General features: G+C 56.6%; 1 protein-coding gene across 5 annotated transcripts in view; it reads left to right on the top strand.

The window, feature by feature from the left end:
• Window positions 1-12,702, top strand: part of TRAF7 (TNF receptor associated factor 7) — a 47,036-nt gene extending 34,334 nt beyond the window's left edge. For all 5 annotated transcript variants that reach the window (XM_077827410.1, XM_077827409.1, XM_077827411.1 and 2 more), the window contains 14 exons: window positions 173-356; window positions 1,119-1,253; window positions 2,335-2,552; window positions 3,378-3,451; window positions 4,646-4,694; window positions 4,987-5,114; window positions 6,778-6,860; window positions 7,376-7,415; window positions 8,159-8,275; window positions 8,930-9,052; window positions 9,895-10,014; window positions 10,431-10,562; window positions 11,371-11,490; window positions 11,888-12,702. In XM_077827410.1, coding sequence (XP_077683536.1) covers window positions 173-356; window positions 1,119-1,253; window positions 2,335-2,552; window positions 3,378-3,451; window positions 4,646-4,694; window positions 4,987-5,114; window positions 6,778-6,860; window positions 7,376-7,415; window positions 8,159-8,275; window positions 8,930-9,052; window positions 9,895-10,014; window positions 10,431-10,562; window positions 11,371-11,490; window positions 11,888-11,902 — 1,538 coding nt within the window. In that variant the 3' untranslated portion in view covers window positions 11,903-12,702. The remainder of the gene's footprint in view (window positions 1-172; window positions 357-1,118; window positions 1,254-2,334; window positions 2,553-3,377; window positions 3,452-4,645; window positions 4,695-4,986; window positions 5,115-6,777; window positions 6,861-7,375; window positions 7,416-8,158; window positions 8,276-8,929; window positions 9,053-9,894; window positions 10,015-10,430; window positions 10,563-11,370; window positions 11,491-11,887) is intronic.
• The last annotated feature ends 5,615 nt before the right edge of the window (window positions 12,703-18,317 follow it).

Below are 18,317 nucleotides of genomic sequence, written 5' to 3'. Positions count from 1 at the left end.
AGGAGCTGGCTCTGAGGGCTGAAGTCAGGGCTAACTCCCAGCATAGATGAGGTCTTAGAGAAAAGAACCTGCACAAACACCATTGAAAACTGGCCCTCTGAGGCCCAGCTGCCCCTCTGCACTTGGAGTGTCTTAACGAACACCTCTCTCTCCCCTCCCCACTCCCTCTCAGAGAAGTGCCCAGTGGACAACGCCAAGCTGACGGTGGTTGTTAACAATATTGCTGTGGCCGAGCAGATAGGGGAGTTGTTCATTCACTGTAAATATGGCTGCCGGCCCGCCGCCAGCAGCAAGCCCGCTGCCTTCGAGGTGGACCCCCACGGATGCCCCTTTACCATTAAACTGAGCGCCCGGAAGTAAGTGCCTTGTGACCAGAGGATGGACTCTCCGGGGCGGGGCCTCTGTTGCTGGTTTATTGCTCTGTGTTTGCAACCTTATATGGCTCCTTGCAACAGTTCTGCTCCCATGGTCCTTCTGTCCAGCCCTGTGCTGCTGGGAATGGGGTGGGTACAGGAGGGGACGCCCTCGCCTCTGTCTTAGTGAGGCGCTAGGGGGCGCTGTGTTGCAGTAGTGGGTGTCAGAACTGACCCAACCGGCCCTGCACAGGGATGTTGTACTGCTGAATGTGATGCCTTTCAGCTGAGATCTAAAACTGAGGCTCTGGCCACCTGTGACAAGGACCACGGGATCTCCAAGAGATGGGGGCATTAAACCCACTACCCTACCTCGATTCCCTTTTGAGGAATTCCCATCCTGCCTCCCTAATCCTCCCCCTGCCCCAACAGCATTTAATTTGCTTCATGTCCTCAGCTGTTGGGTGCTGTTGATCAGCTGCCCTTTCAGCCATCTGTGGAAGGACGGATGCAATTGGAGAAGTTGGTGCTGGCCACATATGTGGCCTGTATATCCTCCACCAATTACAGCCGTATGGTTAAACAGAGGTTCAAAGATAGCTTCCAGCGTCTGAACAAGTGTGTATCTAGAGATGGGGAAGGTTTTGATTAGCCGGAGTTCTCGTAAGGGCTGCTTTGCTCCAGGCCCTGTCAAGCCATATCATTTCCCATCCTCTCTGCATGTTGGTGACTTTCTCTCCTTTGTGCCTTTCCCGGTGTGCACAGAGATCACGAAAGCAGCTGTGATTACAGACCAGTTCGCTGTCCCAATAACCCCAGCTGCCCACCTCTCTTGAAAATGAACCTGGAGGCGCATCTCAAAGAGTGCGAACACATCAAGTGCCCTCATTCCAAATACGGGTAAGCCGTGGGGCTCCGGGGACTGGCACTGGGAGAGCTGGCTGGGCCCCTCACTGCTAAGGGTGGTTTGACTCCATTTCTGGATGGCCTTTCAGACACCGGGTCCTTGGGCTAGAGGCAGCTCTGCCCAGGGCTGGGCAGGGCCCTGAGACCGAATCTGGTGCTTGGCCTCACTCTCCGTGGCCAAGAAGGTCTGCAGAAGGGAGCACGTTGAGCTCCCCCACAGGCGAGCATAGCGCACGCTGCTCAGGTGTGACCACTGCTGGCCGTTCGGGAGTGTCCTGAGGAGACTTCAGCGGGAGAGCCTGCTAGAGAGCCTGGCAGATCTGTCCAGGGCAGAACTGATACAAGGATAATGGAAGTGCAGCTGAGGCCGCTGCTCTGTGTGCCGGAATCCCTGGACAGGAAGGTTTCCTCGTCTGGGAAGTGCCCGGCCTGCAGGACAGAAGACCTGAGGGCACTGGCATGGCTAGGACCCAGTGCCAGAGGTGGAGGAATAGATTCTACTGCTCTGCTGGAAGGTGGCTGTTGTGTGAGGAGACTCCCCATCATGGGGCCATCCCCTGATGTATGACTGCAGAGCTTGGATCTGCTAGAACAGTTGCAATGCACAGACCAGCCTCGGCAATTTGCCAGAAGCCTGGGTGCATGCGTGAGGCCCAAGCCAGCACCCGTTGCCAGCTGGAGCTTGCCCCTTGACTTTAACGGCAGCTGGACAGGGCCTTCGCAGAGCACGCGCACTGACATAATACTTCGGATCCTGCCTGGGATCTGCTTGTTCTTGCAACTTCCTGGAGAGACGGATCGCAAAAGCCTACTTGGGCAAGTTCCTCAGGTGCAGCGCTCAGCCTCAGCCTTCTCCTGTGGTTACAGGGGAGGGGTGGCTGCAGCCATGACTGGCCTTTGGGCACCTGAGCCCTTAGTGGAAGCCCTGCAGCACCACAGAGATCCCTCCAGAGGGGAGTGGGGCGCAAGAGCGTTCGCCCTGTAGCTGTCTAAATGCCCAGCCCAGGAGCCAGTGAGCACTAGGCCCTCCCAACAGAGCCTCACTCCAGCCTTCATCTCTCCCCCTTCCCTCCAGGTGTACGTTCATAGGAAATCAAGACACCTATGAGACTCACTTGGAGATGTGTAAGTTTGAGGGGCTGAAGGAGTTCCTGCAGCAGACAGACGACCGCTTCCATGAGATGCAGGTGGCAATGGCTCAGAAGGACCAAGAAATCGCCTTCCTGCGCTCAATGCTGGGCAAGCTCTCAGAGAAGATTGACCAGTTGGAGAAGAACCTGGAGCTCAAGTTTGGTGAGTCTCCAGGCCAAGGGCATGGCTCCTCCTTCAGGGCTTTACAGCTAGGTGGTCATGTTTGTCAAGTGTTTAAACTTTCCATTCACACCATAGTGAAAACTAGCTGTGGGCAAACCTCAGGAGGGTCAGGGATTCCCTTTGGCTGAACAACCAAAATTCAGCTGATCTTCGGAGCTACCTGGATTTCTTGGGTCTGCAGGGTGGGGGCCTGATCCATCAGTTCTTATGCTGGAAATAATTTCCCTTGGGAATTTTAAAGTCCCTTATTAAGGTTTACCACGACTCAGCTTCCACACAAGTGTTCCTTTATTAGTCCAACGGCCACTGGGTCTTAATTACATCCAAATATCAGTACAGGCATATATATATATATATACACACACACATATATTTTATATCTTAACAGCAACACAATTGTAAGCATTGGCCCAAATACTCACAGCACAATCAGGCCTGGGAGATTCCTTCCCATCGTGGAGTAACTCCAAAGGGGTACGAAAAAGGCTCAGCTAGAGAAACATCTACAAGCCTTGCTTCTTATACCCCAGAACAAAGAAGTGATGTTCCTGCTGGTTAGTGAACGTCAGCCAAAGACACAAAAGGGAGTCGGGGTTTAACCCTGGACCCGGGGCCCAATTAACCAGTGTGTTTATATTTCTGTTAGTTCAACCCCAGCCTTCAGTAAGGTAACTGCAGTATTTCCAGGGTCATGACAAATGTAACACAAACAACCCATTATCTGTGCAAATACCCTGTGACAGTGAGTGAGTTTCCTGGCCAGGTGGCCCTGGGGTTGACAGACCTGCCATTCTGTCGCCCTAGATGTGCTGGATGAGAACCAAAGCAAGCTGAGCGAGGACCTGATGGAGTTCCGCCGGGATGCCTCCATGCTAAACGTGAGTCCTTTGCAGGATACAGGGTGGCGTGGAGGAGCCTGTCCATTGTATTCAGCAGTGGTTCTGGTTGGCAGGGGATTCTGGTTAAGAAAGGGTTAACAGCATGTACCTGTAAAGCTTCTCTTCTCTTGGGCGGGGGAGACCGGGGTTAGGGCTTCAAAATGGCCAAGATCCAATTCTCTCCGCATTGGCTCTGTTCGCCCCCAGTTTTGTTTTTGTCGTAGCCAGGCAGGGATCCCTGTGTGTGCCAGGTGCAAAGGGCTCCAGAGCACAGCTGGAATCTGGCCCCGGTGGACAGCCCAGCAGGACACTTGTTGCAAGTAGCCAGGGCTTTGCCCGGAACTCTAGCACTCCTGGGCCTTTCTCTGCAGCCAGGGATCGGCCCAGGGCCTGCCACAAGCGTGGCTGGTTCTTTGGGTCTTTACCGCGGTTCTCTCTTACCACTGGCAGGAGAATTGTGCAGAGCCACAATCACCGTCTAGTACTAGCATGTAGCAGGCCCTTGGCAGCCCTTTCTGGCGCTTCTCAGGGCATTGATAGGATCACCTTCCAGCCAGGGTTCAGGTGGGACACGTCCTGCCAGCAGCGCACACCCCAGCTCTGTGCATGCTCCTCATGGCTGAGTACAGAGAGCGCTAGCCCTGACTGACACAGAGCCAGCCAGCTCCATGGGAGATAGCAGGGTCTGGGCCCCAGAGCACTTTGTCGAGTCACCCCTGCAATATTTTCAAGTAAAGTGGATTTCGAAAGCACCGCAGAATGAGTAGCTCCTCATGACTGCCTGGCTCTGCCCGGTGTCGGTTTTAGAAGAGGAAGGATCATGCATTTTGAAAGGTGTACGAGTGTCCATATCCATACCCTGATCCCGGGAAGACCCAGGCTGAGCCCTGTACCCACAGGAGTGTGGAAGCAGATGTCTGCTCACCTCTGCAGAGACAACATGCATGGCTATAAGGAAGGTGCTTCCAGACCTCCACTTTCCTCTGGCCAGAGAACGAACCCCCTGGGTGGGCAGTGCCAGGCGCTCCTGTCCTCAGTCAGGAGGATGCTGGCTTGAGTTCTCAGCGTTTGTAGGGGAGGTATTAAAGCAGTGGCTCAGACTCTGTGGGAAGCCTAGTGGAGCACCTGCCAGTTCCAGGACTCTGGATTGATTTCAGTTGCTCGGCTCCTAACCCCGCTTGGTTTGTTTTTCAGGATGAACTGTCCCACATCAACGCCCGCCTCAACATGGGCATCTTAGGATGTGAGTACACGCTTGATGCTCTCTCCCTCGGCTTGCCCCAGAACGTTAGGCTTGTTGTTAGGATTTCTCAGCAGATCCCTTTTGGAGCAGTAACCGTGTTGTGTCGGCAAAGCATCAGCTGACTCAGTGTATTTCCCATAATGCATTTCAGGCTAGTGTAACACTCCAGCTATTGTCTGTCACTAGAGGGCTCAGTAGAGCCCTCCCCTCTGAGCTCCATGGCCGGTTCTGTGCTGGCGGGGCTTAGCATCATGATTCCCCTAACCCTCTCCTGCCTCTTCTCACTCCACAGCGTATGATCCTCAGCAGATCTTCAAATGCAAGGGGACCTTTGTCGGGCACCAAGGCCCTGTCTGGTGTCTGTGTGTTTACTCCATAGGAGACTTGCTTTTCAGTGGCTCCTCAGACAAAACCATTAAGGTAAGAGCCTCCCAGCATTTGCATGCATTAGACAGGACCACCCACTCCTCCGCTGGGCTGAGTTTACCTGCCCAGCGCTAGGTTGGAGCTGAAATGGCTCTTCCCAGCTACACCTGGGCCGGAAGCATTGTTCAGTTATCGGCAGGAAGATGCCAGACCTCCGAGTCTCATCTCGGGAGAGAAATACAGGCTTTGGAGCTCCGTATGAAAATCTGATCCTGATCTCGCTCCTGCTGTTCATGTTTACACCTTGTCCCAATCTCAGCATTTTAGCTGCTAATCCTTTATTTTCCATGGTGGCTAAAGCCCTTTTAGACGCTGAAAAACAAACCAGCTTTTCCCTACGAAATGTGCCCATTTTACAGACATTGTTTGCTTTTCCTTGTCCTGCTTTTGAGTAGAGCAAACTGACAGTCCCACCAAAACAATAGTTTCAAACGTTATCCTGGCCAGCCACCAGTGTCACAATGATTGACTGATGGATGGATGTCAGCAAAGCTCTGGGAATTGTGTATTTCACTGATTATTAGAAAACAGGGTGCCTATAGACCCTACACAAACAGAGACGGTCGTGGTTTAATCTTGGTTCTTTTTGGTTTATTTATTTAAGGGCTGGGAGCCATGACTTCTGGGTTCCAATCCTGCTTGAGCCGCTGACGCTCAGATCTGGGGCAAGTCACTTGAGGCCTTGTTGGCTGGATTTTCTCCCCAGGGGAGCTGAGCTCTCTCTGCTCCTGTTGACATCAGTGAATGCTGTGTGTATTCAGCACCAATGGCAATTGGCCGGGTCATCTATCTGGGCCTCATTTACCCATCCATACGCTGGGAGTAATAATTCTTAACGACCTGTGGCCGAGGGGCATTGGAAGCCTTAGTGCATGGGAAGTGGCAAGTGCTTAAAGATCTGAGGCTGGCAAAGCATAACTCCTAGTGTTCCATTTGTCTGCATTTTTCTCCCAACACTTTGAATTCTGAGATAAAGGATGTGGTTTTAAACCTGTTTTCCATTGGCTGGAGCCACAAATGCCAACATGTAGGCATGGTGGGGTATCTAAGCGGGGAGGCCGGGCTAGAAAAGCAGGCCCAATCTTGGTTAGCAGGAACTTCCCTCTTCTCTCTGCCTGTGTCCTGCTCTCCCAGCATGGAAAGCTGTTGCTATAGGGTTGGTTTTGAGGTCACTTGTACAAATAGCATGTAATACTCAGCAGCTGAAATCCCCATGCAGCAGGAATGATAATGGGGAACACAAATTCTTCATGCTAAACCACTGGGAGTGATGAGAAAAGAAGCAGGGAAAGCTAGCTGTGCAGTGACTAGCCCTCACCACCCGTGTGTTTGCCTGATTCCATCAGCTGAAATTGCCTGGCACTTTCTTAGTACGGTTTTTAGGAAAGTTTGTTGTCTGCCCTAGCGCTGTGGAGCTGCTGTGGCTGCATTTCAGTGTTTGGTGTCCCTTGGAAATTCAGTGTGACCCTGCTTGCGAAATTTCCTTTCCTAGATGTGCTCATCTCTGCCGGTCAGACAGGAAAACGGGTGCACAGATGCCACAGGAAACAGCTGACTGATTTCCCTGCTCTCCTGGCTCAGCTGACTTCCTGCTCTGATCCCCAGCTGCTCTCTAGTGCAGGCATGTGATCTCCTGCTAACTTGTCTTTCCTGTTAGGTGTGGGATACCTGCACTACATACAAGTGCCAAAAGACCTTGGAGGGCCACGATGGAATTGTCCTGGCTCTCTGCATTCAGGGGTGAGTGGAGTGGATGATTTTTGTGCCGCTGGCAGGGGAAATGGGGAATTGCGACGAGAGACTTGTGGTCTGTCCTCTGGCCTCTCCTAATTAGTGAATTATTAGAAGAGGGACTAAGATGTTAATTTCCTTCCTCATTCTGACCTGAGCACGTGCACCAGGCTTTTACACACATGTGGATTGGAGGGGCCAGAATCCCAGATCTCCCCTTTTAATAAGCCAGAGGGACAAATGGGCCAGGTCGTCGGAGTGAAAAGCCCCTTCGTCCCAACGCCCGCTCACCACAGCCACACCAGCCCGGCCGTCATGATGAGCCTAGTGTTTTGTTGGGGGGCGGGGGGTGTCGCACCGGCTCCTTTCCTCTGAGCAGGCAGGGGTGGGGTGAGGAGGGTCTGAAAGGTGCGAGAATCCTGTTTCTGACCTTTGTGTCCTGGGAGCAGAGCCCCAGGGACAGCTGAAATCCCACAGGTGGCTCTCCCTTGCTGACGCCCTTTCATTTTCTTGTGACGTTACAGGAACAAGCTCTACAGCGGCTCTGCTGACTGCACCATCATTGTGAGTATGTGGGGCCGCCCTGGCTACAAGTCAGCACGTGGGAGGTTACAGGGTGGCCCCTGGCTGCTAGAGCACAATAGCCTGTGAAAAGCAGCACCTCAAATGTCCTCTTGGCTGGGAATGGCCTGAGAGAGCGAGAGAACAACTGAATCCCTTGCGTGTGATTTCCCCATCCCAGGGATGAATTTGTTTGGGTTTTATAATAATAAAAGGTGGGCGTTTGTGTCTTTCAAGTGTCCTAGACTTGACTAGACCCCCCAGTGCAGGGAGTGGGAGGCCCGGGCATTGGACTGGCTCAGGGATGACCATACGTAGCTTGGAATAAGTAACAAGTTCTAATCCAGCAGTGGCTTCCTGGGAAGGCTCTGGCCTGCCACACGAGGGACCAGGCCTCCAGCTTCTGTGGCCAGCCAGGGCTGGGAGTGTGGCCCCTAGCCACTGAATGCTCACCACTTCTTCTGGCTGATTAGCAAGAGGCTGTGTTAGTGTCTGGGATGAGAGTCCCACGCAGGAGCCCTCCAGCCGAACCTACGCCCATCAGAGAGGGGCTGTAAAGAGAGGCCTAGATCCTCTGGCCACGGCTGCCCTCTATCACCCACCCAGCAGAATAGCTTCTGTGTGACAACTGCCCTTGCTGTGTTTTCCTGCTGGGGGGTATTTCCAGGGCAGGTAGGCGAGAGGGGAGACTGCAGGGGGTTTCCAGAGCAGGCCAATCCCTAACCAATTTTGTCTTCCTTTTTGAGGTCTGGGATATTCAGACCTTGCAGAAGGTGAACACGATCCGAGCACATGACAATCCTGTTTGCACTTTGGTCTCCTCACACAACATGCTGTTCAGTGGCTCCCTTAAAGCCATTAAGGTAGGGGGCTGAGAAGGTACCTGCTGGGATTGGGTGGCCATTTGGGGCCAAGTTGGCCGGCAAGAAAAGGCTCTTTTGGCCTTGTGTGCGTATGTCGGAACGTGGCCTGGTTAGCGTTGCAGCGTGAGCTTAGGGGGAGCAGACACTAGGAAGGACGGCCAGTGCTCCCTGCCGCCGAGGCTGCAAGCAGATTCTGGAGCAGCTGCCTGAAGAGCCTTGTTTGTTTCTGTTGACTCCTAAAAATCGGAGGCTGGGGGCAAGTGTGTAGTTGGTGTGTACTTGTGCAAACACACAAACCCATATGGGGGGCTCGTGTACCATGTGCTTACAGCAGGGGGCTGGGATCAGGGCCAAGATCGCCACAAGGGAGCAGTGATTTCAGGTGCCTCTGGTTTTGGGTGTCTGACACCACAGCTCTCACTTCTCCCCCTACATGCAAGGGCCAGGATGGGATCAAGGCCCCACTTCCACTCTCTTTGGGGACCTTGTGTTGTCTCTGCGCAGAGGTGGATTTCGTGCAGGAAGCAGCCCTGCAGAGTTAGTCGTAGCCATTTGGACTGGTCTTTCTGACCACAATGGCCCTGCTTAGCAGTGCGCAAGCTGAGCCATCACGTCCCTTTCCAATCCCTGTGTATGTGTGTGCGCCTGCCACAGGTCTGGGACATCGTGGGCACCGAACTCAAGCTGAAAAAGGAATTGACAGGTCTCAATCACTGGGTGCGAGCACTTGTGGCTTCTCAAAACTATCTGTACAGTGGGTCTTACCAAACAATCAAGGTAAGTACGCTGATGGCATGCAAGAGCACTAACTTCCTGTCTGGGCAAAACCAAAGGCAGCCAGGAGCACTCTGCGGCGTGCTTTCACAGCTGTTACGTCACTGGCACATTGGAGCTTACGCAGGCGACTGTGGCTGGTAGGTTCCCAGCTTTGCAGTCATATCAGAGTTTGGCAGGTCCACGCTGCTGCAGCTGCTGTTTGGCATTAGCTGAGACAAACGCTGCCATGTAGCCGTGGCCCTTCTCCAGCTGCTGGGACATTATGGACCATTCTCCTGACTGACACTCCTGCCGAAAAGAGAAGAGGGGCAGTGTCTGGGCTGCAGAAACACCGTCAATCTGCATTTGGTTCCTGTAAGAGTCATGTCTTTGCCGGCCCAGTCCCTGCTTGTTAACTTAGCAGCTGGTGTCTGGACTGTGGTAGAAAGTTGGGGTACGTTGTGCCCGGCACCCACTGCTCCTGCCCGGCTCTGCTGTAGCACCCTCTCCCATCTTGTGACATTGGGGCCACCTCCCCTTCCCTTCCTGGGACAGAACCAGGCTCGAGCCTGGTTCTGCTGGGCCCAGCTCTGTATTTTGCTGCCTGTCAGACGCTGGCTGTGGGAGTGGTGCAGCTCATGCCTCAATAGGAACTTGGCCAAGAGCCTTTCCACCTGTTGCTGACCCATTGGCCCTGCCTGGTTCAGAGCTACTGGCCCCAACGGGCCCTCCAGCCGGTCTGGAAAGGCACCTCCAGCTACGCACTGAGAGGAATCCAGTGTACTGCTCTGCAGCTTGCGCGTTCCTCTTGAGCCCGGGCTGCTGCACTGGGGCGACGCTGACCTGGGCGGGGACTGTTTCAGATCTGGGACATCCGGAACCTGGAGTGTGTCCATGTGCTGCAGACGTCAGGAGGCAGCGTGTACTCCATCGCCGTGACCAACCATCACATTGTGTGCGGCACCTACGAGAACCTCATCCATGTAAGAACACGGAGTCTGGCGACGGGGCAGGAAGTGCAGCCCTGCCGCTCCCTCCCTGCAGAACAGGGGCACAGCATGGCTAGCCATGCCCAGGATATCCCCAGCATCTGCTGTGCTAACAGGCCCACCTCCCTCCTGCCCAGCGGGCTGATGGAGCCTCCCTGGGGAATGAGAGATGGGCTTCATTGCGGCTATCCAGGCAATGTGCTTTCCCATTCCCTAGGGGCTGGCCTGAGACCCACCCTCTCGGTGCTGGGGGTGCCAGGCAGTCAGAGGATGCTGTTACCGTCTCTGAGTGCAGTTCCGGTGCCTGTAATCCCGGACGCTGGCCTAGCTTTCTCCTGCTCTGCACCCTTGTCCGCTGGCTGCGGTGCCTCGTCACGCTGAGCCGTCTCTCTCCTATTCTCCTCGCTCAGGTCTGGGATATCGAGTCTAAGGAGCAGGTGCGCACGCTGACCGGGCACGTGGGGACGGTGTATGCCCTGGCCGTCATCTCCACGCCGGACCAAACCAAAGTCTTCAGCGCGTCGTACGATCGCTCTCTTAGGGTACGTGCTGCCGTGGCCTTGCCTAGCCGGGGGAGAGTCTCCTGAGGTGCAGCTCGCGTGGCTGAGGGGGAAGCAGCGTTGGGAGGCTAGTCCCCATGTAGACCTCACACCCTTCCCTCTCCACCTGCAGCCTGTGGGTCTTATAGCACTCCTTTGCTTTTAGGCTCTCAGTGTCAGGTAAGGAGGGGACTGGGAGTGAGGGGTCTTGGGCCACTCCGCTGTGTGTTCCTCAGGCCCTTCAGCTGTAAAACGGGGTAGGTGCGGCCCTGTGTGATGGGAGCAGCTGCAGTGTCTTAATGTTTGGAAAGCCCCCAAACAAGGCTTCAGAGCGCTGCTGTTCCCGATGACAGTGACTAGTGATGCCACAGTGCAGAGCCGCACAGAACCTGTTCAGTACGGCCTAGTCTGGCTCTGGCCTGGGACTCGGGAGAGCTGGGGTTAGTACCCAGCTGTGGGGCACTGTGCCGCTGAACTGAAGGAGTGAGAGGGAGGCAGATGATGTGGTGCTGGGACCATGTCCATACCCAGACAGCTGGGACATGGTGACGCACAGACACACTGTCTCAGTTCAGTGCCCCAGGCCCGGCTCCCATAACTAACCCGAGTCCCTGGGAGAGTACCACAGGTCACCGAAGGGCAAGGGAGGCCTCTAGGCTGGGGGTGGAGAATTCTCCGGGTCGTTCGCACCCCCAGGTTGTTTCCTTCCCTTCGTGGCCAGAACCCTCTCCTCTGAGCCCCCTTGGTGCCTGGGAAGACAGGCCTTGCGGTCCCCGGCTTCACATTCACCCATCCTTGCATGTGCTTCCAGGTGTGGAGCATGGACAACATGATTTGCACTCAGACGCTGCTGCGGCACCAGGGCAGTGTGACGGCGCTCGCGGTCTCCAGGGGCCGCCTCTTCTCCGGCGCTGTGGACAGCACTGTTAAGGTCGGTCGCCCCTGAGCTTTCCCACTGCAGCTTCCTCCCCGTGCGGGAGAACCCAGCAGCTTGTCCTGGGTGGAGGGGGTAGAATTACCAGCTGAGACTATCCTCGTGAGCCCACTCCCTGAGCCCTGCCCTGCGGGGGGCGCGGTTTGGGGAGAGCAGCTGTTGCCACAACGTGTCCACTCTCTGGGGTTCCTGGACAGGCCAAGAGCTCCCCTTTCCTCCTGGCTCGCTAGGACAGCAGCCGGGGTCGGGAGCAGAACGGGCCCCGGCTGGCCAGCAGGGATCGCTATGGGCTCAGCTTTGAGAAGGGCGTTTTGGGGAAGGGCGCGGAAGGAACCAGCTGTGTTCCCTTGACTGACCTGGATCCTTGTTCACCCGTCCCTCCCTGCCCCCACAGGTCTGGACGTGCTAACGGCATGGATCCTGCACCCCGAGCTACCAAAATCTCCTTCTCCTCGGCCGGCCTGTTGGATGACCGACACCGCTCTGACATAGCTGCTGCTGCCCCGCTGCTCACCAGCACCACCTGCTGCCTTCCATCGGCCACAGAACTGCGCCCTCAGCATTGCTAATCCCTCCGACCTGCCGTCGCCCAGGGACGCCCCAGAAATCAGCCATGTCCCACGTATTTAATGGGAGACCTGGCCTGCTGCCAGGGCCGGTGGGTCACTGCGGTTCTCTGCACTGCACACAGCACGAGGCAGGGGTTTGTGAGCATAGTGTCACCACAGCAGAGCCTGACCCAGGCTGGCTGGGCCGTTCGGGCCAAGCACGGTGCAGTTGGCGTGGGATGCCAGGCGGCAGTGGGACAGCACAACTCAGCTGGTCACAGCAGAGCCTGTCGAGGAAGCAAAGAACCAGGAGCGAGGTCACTTTGCAAACAGGAGAACGGAGCTTCAGCCTTGCCCTCTGCTCGGGTTCGCACGGGCCCCTCTCTGTCTCTCTTGTATTTAATTGGACTGCCCAGACGATAGCGAGCTGTTGTTTGGCCTTTGAAGAGGAATCTTCCTTGTGTAGCCAGGTACGATTTTTACACCACAAGCTAGTTCTCTGATCAAGTAACACAAGCGCATTGGTTCACCCTCCCTGTAATTACAGTCTCCACATTAAAGAGAAAAAGCCTCTGTTGCATTTTTACTCACGTTTTCTACGGTTTTTAAGATTGTAATATAATTGGATTATTTCTTCATTGACAATAAAAGTGGAAAGTTGTTCCAGGCACGTGTGAGTTACTGGGGGGGGGCTCGCTGGGGGAGGGCCAGCTGCCACCTGCCTGGCCTTCCACGGGCACGCACTTCCCAACCCCGCACACCTGGGCAGGGGAGCTCGTCCCTGCGCCAGGCACAGCAGGTGTGGGAGGCCACTAGGGATATGTCTACCAGCCGCTAGACACTTGCAGCTGGCCTGAGCCCCGTGAGCCCGAGTCAGCTAAGGGCTATTTCACTGCTGTGTAGACTTCTGGGCTTTGCTGGATCCCGGGCTCTGGGACCCTGCGAGGGTCACAGAGCTGGGGCTGCAGCCTGAGCCCCGCATTCTGCAGAGCAATGAAACAGCCCCACAGCATGAGCTGGCAGACGCCAGCCAGGGGTTTTTCTTTGCAGTGTAGACATAGGGTAAGACAAGAGCCATGAGAAGTGAATGGCGTGGCACCAGCAGGGGTGAAGTGGTTTCTTAAAAAATTCTTCTCCCATTAGAATTGGGGCTTTCCCATCCGTACACTCGACAACTGCGGCAGCGAGCTGAAGCGGCTCAGGGCCACGTGGTGGGTGAGAATCAGGTGGTGTCTCTGAGCCAAGGCGCCGATCGGCTACTGGCAGCAAAGTAAGCCAGCAGGAATGGAGTAACTGGCAGTAGCTGGCTCACTAGCCTTGTCGGGGGTAGTCTAAGCGAATCCCTGTCTCCCTGCATTACCTCCCCTTGGTATAATCCCTGGCACTGGAGAGCTAAAGCTGCATCATGGTGGCGAGGGCCCTGGCGAGACCGGTATCAACAGAGCTTTAAGGTGGTTGTGGCCCAAGGGTGTTAAACACTGCGTATTTGCCCCTTAGCTGAGGGCAAAAGCCATGGGAAAGCGTCTCCTACCATGTCTCCTAGAACTACACCCACTGCCTTGCAGAGCAACAGGGCGGGTAGTTGGGGGCTGATGAAGAGAGGCCTTGGTGTATTTGTAAGCAAGGGGAGGGGGTGGATCCCATGGGACGAGCACTGCAGCTTCTCCTGGGGCCTTTAGCGGCTGTGGCCCCAGAACTAGGCTTGCCCTAATGAAGGGTTGCAAGCAGCCTGGGTCAGCATGGGTGGGTTATACCCATAGGTAAGGAGGGTCCAGGCCAAAAGCTGCACAGGGAGGCACTGACAGCGCATGAAAACAGCTTCTTGTTCCGGTGGCTCATTCCCTGCCCCTGCCACCACCGGCACCGCGGGGTTTGGAAACGGAACAGGCGTGGAGGGAGCCTGGCCCAGCTTGTGCGCCTCCCACCCTGCCCAGCAGGCTTTGCCTTGACCCTGGGTAAGGGCCCACACGGGGCCGTTACACAAAAAGGGGTGCCCCACTGTCTGGGCTCCTCGGGCTTCACCAGAGGTGGGGGGGGGCTCACTAACCCCACTGTTCGAAAGCATTTCAGACTAAATATTTCATTTGTAACATAGTAATGCTCACCTAAAGAGACAGTCCCACACAGCAGCTGGCTCCAAAGAGCAGGCCGCTAATGCCCCAGCCTCACGGGGGCCTTGAGGAACCGTCACGTACCCCGCTTAAACTGCTCTGGCTGCGGCAGCACCGTTAGCCAAATGCACGGGGCTCAGCCCCCCTGGGCTGACCTGAGGCAGTGAAGAGGTCGTCCCACGATGCTTAAACTCCACCACCTCCTTCGCTGGCTGCCTAAGCTAAGTGTAAGCAGGGGAAAGGGCCTGCTACTGTGGGGCACTTTCCTGGTTTATACACTACCCCGGTGAAGTGGGCTCGCGAAAGGCCATGAGTCCTCGTTCCCATGGCCTTTACCCAGAGGCCTGCCTGAGCTCGAGGACTCCCCTTCCACGCTGCTGTCTGGCAGAGTGCTCATAAGCCTGACTAGGCTGGCCCAGGAGTCCAGGGCGGGGGGGACTGGACCCCCCAATCTTATCGTGGTCACTTTGGCCAGGGGTTAGGGTGTCCCCACTCAAGGGCACTGTCTTCACACCAGACTCTTTCCTGAGCCAAAAGAAAAGGAGTACTTGTGGCACCTTAGAGACTAACCAATTTATTTGAGCATGAGCTTTCGTGAGCTACAGCTCACTTCATCAGATACATACCGTGGAAACTGCAGCAGACTTTATATATACACAGAGAATATGAAACAATACCTCCTCCCACCCCACTGTCCTGCTGGTAATAGCTTATCTAAAGTAATCGTCAGGTTAGGCCATTTCCAGCACAAATCCAGGTTTTCTCACCCTCCACCCCCCCACACAAATTCACTCTCCTGCTGGTGATAGCCCATCCAAGGTGACAACTCTTTACACAATGTGCATGATAATGAAGTTAGGCCATTTCCTGCACAAATCCAGGTTCTCTCACTCCCTCACCCCGCTCCAAAAACCCACCCCCATACACACACAGACTCACTCTCCTGCTGGTAATAGCTCATCCAAACTGACCACTCTCCAAGTTTAAATCCAAGTTAAACCAGAACATCTGGGGGGGGGGGGGGGGGAGGAAAAAACAAGAGGAAATAGGCTACCTTGCATAATGACTTAGCCACTCCCAGTCTCTATTTAAGCCTAAATTAATAGTATCCAATTTGCAAATGAATTCCAATTCAGCAGTTTCTCGCTGGAGTCTGGATTTGAAGTTTTTTTGTTTTAAGATAGCAACCTTCATGTCTGTGATTGCGTGACCAGAGCTAGTTCAAAGCAAAGACAATTTACTAACCAGCAGCCAATTAGGAAAACAATGGTAACGGGTGAAGTTAAAACACATCACCCACCCACTGTGTGGCCCGGGGACATCACACCCGGTCGTCACTGGGCCCCAGTCTGGCCCTCACCGTCCCAAGCCCTGGCTATGCTGCGGGTCGGACACTTGCTCTGGTGGTGGCCACACACTCTTAGGCTCGAGGTGGCAGGACCCTTCTTCCCAGCATCATCCCCACCCTGTTGGGGTTACGATCCCCCCCAAGTCTGGCCGGCCCTGGGTCCCCCTCGCGCTCCCCCGCCCCAGCCCCAGCCCCAGCCCCAGCCCCACTCCCTGGTTCTGGCTAGCCATGCTGCTCCCCAGGCCCCGGCTCGCCCCTTACCTCTGCCCCAGGCAGCCCCAGCTCCCAGGGAGGGTGAGCCCTCCTTACCCCCCCCCCGGTCATTGACCAGCCTGCCTTGTCAATCAGGCTGCCCTAGCATGTTGGCTTCACCTCATTGGCTCTGGGAGCTTGTCAATCTCAGGGGCCCTGATTTCTCATTGACTCTTGCCCTTTCTTTTGGTACTGGGGGCTAGCCAACCCAAAACCCCACTGTGTTTTAGTAAGGGGCCCCCTTACATACGCTTGCTTGGGGTGGCAACTTTCTAATAGAAAACTGAAGACCCCAGCCCTGCCCCCTCCCCAAGACCCTGCCCCCCATTCACTCCAGTCCCCTTTCCCCCCACCCGTGCTCTCCCCCACCCTCGCTCACTTTCACTGTGCTGGGGCAGGAGGCTGTGGGCGGGGGGAGGGGGATGATGGCTCCGGCTCAGGGTGCAGGTGGGGGGGCCAAAGGGGTCAGAGTGTGGGATGGTACTCAGGGCTGGGGCAAGGGGTTGGGGGTGTTGGGTGATGGCTCCAGCTGGGCGTGCAGGAGGGGGCTCTGAGCTGGGGCGGGGCGGGCGTGGTTCAGCGTGTGGGATGCTGCTGGGGAGCAGGGTTGGGGCTCCAGGCAATGCTTACCTCAGGCGGCTCCTGGGAAGGCAGGCAGCAGCCGGCATGGCCGGCTCCTAGTCAGCAGCATGTCCAGGGTGCTCCACCTGCTGTCCCTGCTGGCAGGCACTGCCCCGCAGCTCCCATTGGCTGGGAACCACAGCCAATGGGAGCTGCAGAGCCTGTGCTTGGGGCAGGGACAGCACACGGAGCTCCCCCGCCCCCCCCCGACCCTTCTCCCTCCACCCACAGAGACGCTGGCTGCTGCCTGGCTTCCCAGGCGCCGTGCAGAGAGCTTGCCTTAGCCCCACTGCGCCAACAACCGGAGTTTTAGTGGCCTGATCACTGGTGCTGACCGGAGCCAACAGGGTTCCTTTTTGACCAAGTGTTCCAGTCGAAAACCGGATACCTGGCAACCCTGACGCTGCAGAAAACACCCCCCCACACACACACACACTCACTCTCTCTCTCTCTCTCGCTGAGGCTAGCAGTAGGGACCCTGCCCCTCCAGTCCATGGGGGGGGGGTGCCTTATTGCCCAAGGAGGGTAGCACCAGTGCCTCACTTTGGGACACCCCCCATGGGCTGGAGGAGTGTCCCACCCCACCCCTCTCTTTACTCTGCCTCTGGCAGGTTCCGCTTTTTGCCTCCCCGCAACTGCCCCGTGTGAGTGCGGGGCCCAGAAGGAGCCCATCCCCTGCTCCAGCTGTCATGGGGCCCCTCCTCTGAGCCCCAGCTCAGGCCCTGGGCTACAGCAGCTGCATAGAGGCTGCTGCTGAGCAGCAGGAAGGGGTCTGGGCCCAAACGGCCAGCACCTCCTTCTTCAGGTGGACCAGCCCCTGGAGCTGCAGGCTGGTCCCTTGGCCGCGCACAGGCTGGAGTTATATATTTGACACCCCCTGTTCCCATCCACAGAGCAGTCCCATCTCCCACCCAGACTGCCTACAACAGGGGTGGGCAAACTTTTTGGCCCGAGGGCCACATCTGGTTGTGGAAATTGAACGCAGGGCCATGAATGTAGGGCTGGGGCAGGGGGCTGGGGTGTGGGACGGGTGTGTGCGGTGTGCAGGAAGAGGCTCAGGACAAGGGGTTGGGGTGCAGGAGGGGCTGTAGAGTGCAGGAGGGGGCTCGGGGAGGGGAGGGTGCAGGAGGGGTTTGAGGTGCAGCACAGGGCTCAGGGCAGGGGATTGGGATGCAGGAGGGGGTGCAGCGTGAGGCAGGGGATTGGGGTGCAGGAGGGGTGCGGCAGGGGGTTCAGGGCAGGGGTGCGGGGTGCAGGAGGGGTGCGGCAGGGGGCTCAGGGCAGGGGATTGGGATGCAGGAGGGGGTGCAGGGTGAGGCAGGGGATTGGGGTGCAGGAGGGGTTTGAGGTGCAGCACAGGGCTCAGGGCAGGGGATTGGGGTGCAGGAGGGCTGCGGGGTGCGGCAGGGGGTTCAGGGCAGGGGATTGGGGTGCAGGAGGGGTTTGAGGTGCAGCACAGGGCTCAGGGCAGGGGATTGGGGTGCAGGAGGGCTGCGGGGTGCGGCAGGGGGTTCAGGGCAGGGGATTGGGGTGCAGGAGGGCTGCGGGGTGCAGGCTCCGGCCTGGCGCCGCTTACCTGGAGTGGCTCTGGGGTGGCAGCGGTGCGCAGTGAGGCTAAGGCAGGCTCCCTGCCTGCCCTGGCCTCGAGCTACTCCCGGCATCACATCCCTGCGGACCCTAGGGGACGTGAGGCGGGGCCAGAGGGCTCTGCCCTCACCTGCAGGTACCTCCCCTGAAGCTCCCATTGGCCACAGCAATCCCGCGGGCCAGATCTAAAGCCCTGACAGGCCGGATCTGGCTCGTGGGCCGTAGTTTGCCCACCCCTGCTTTAGTACAACACCTGAATTAAATGCCAGGGGACACAGCTGCTGCTATCACATGGGCGTCCTTACGAGGCGAACACAAGGGGCCTTGCTTGCTTTCCTCTCTCCGGTAACAAGGCAT

Source organism: Eretmochelys imbricata, chromosome 10, assembly GCF_965152235.1.
Source record: "Eretmochelys imbricata isolate rEreImb1 chromosome 10, rEreImb1.hap1, whole genome shotgun sequence".
Lineage (NCBI taxonomy): Eukaryota > Metazoa > Chordata > Testudines > Cheloniidae > Eretmochelys > Eretmochelys imbricata.
The sequence above is the reverse complement of the archived record's forward strand: the minus strand, read 5'-3'. Positions and strand labels throughout refer to the sequence as shown.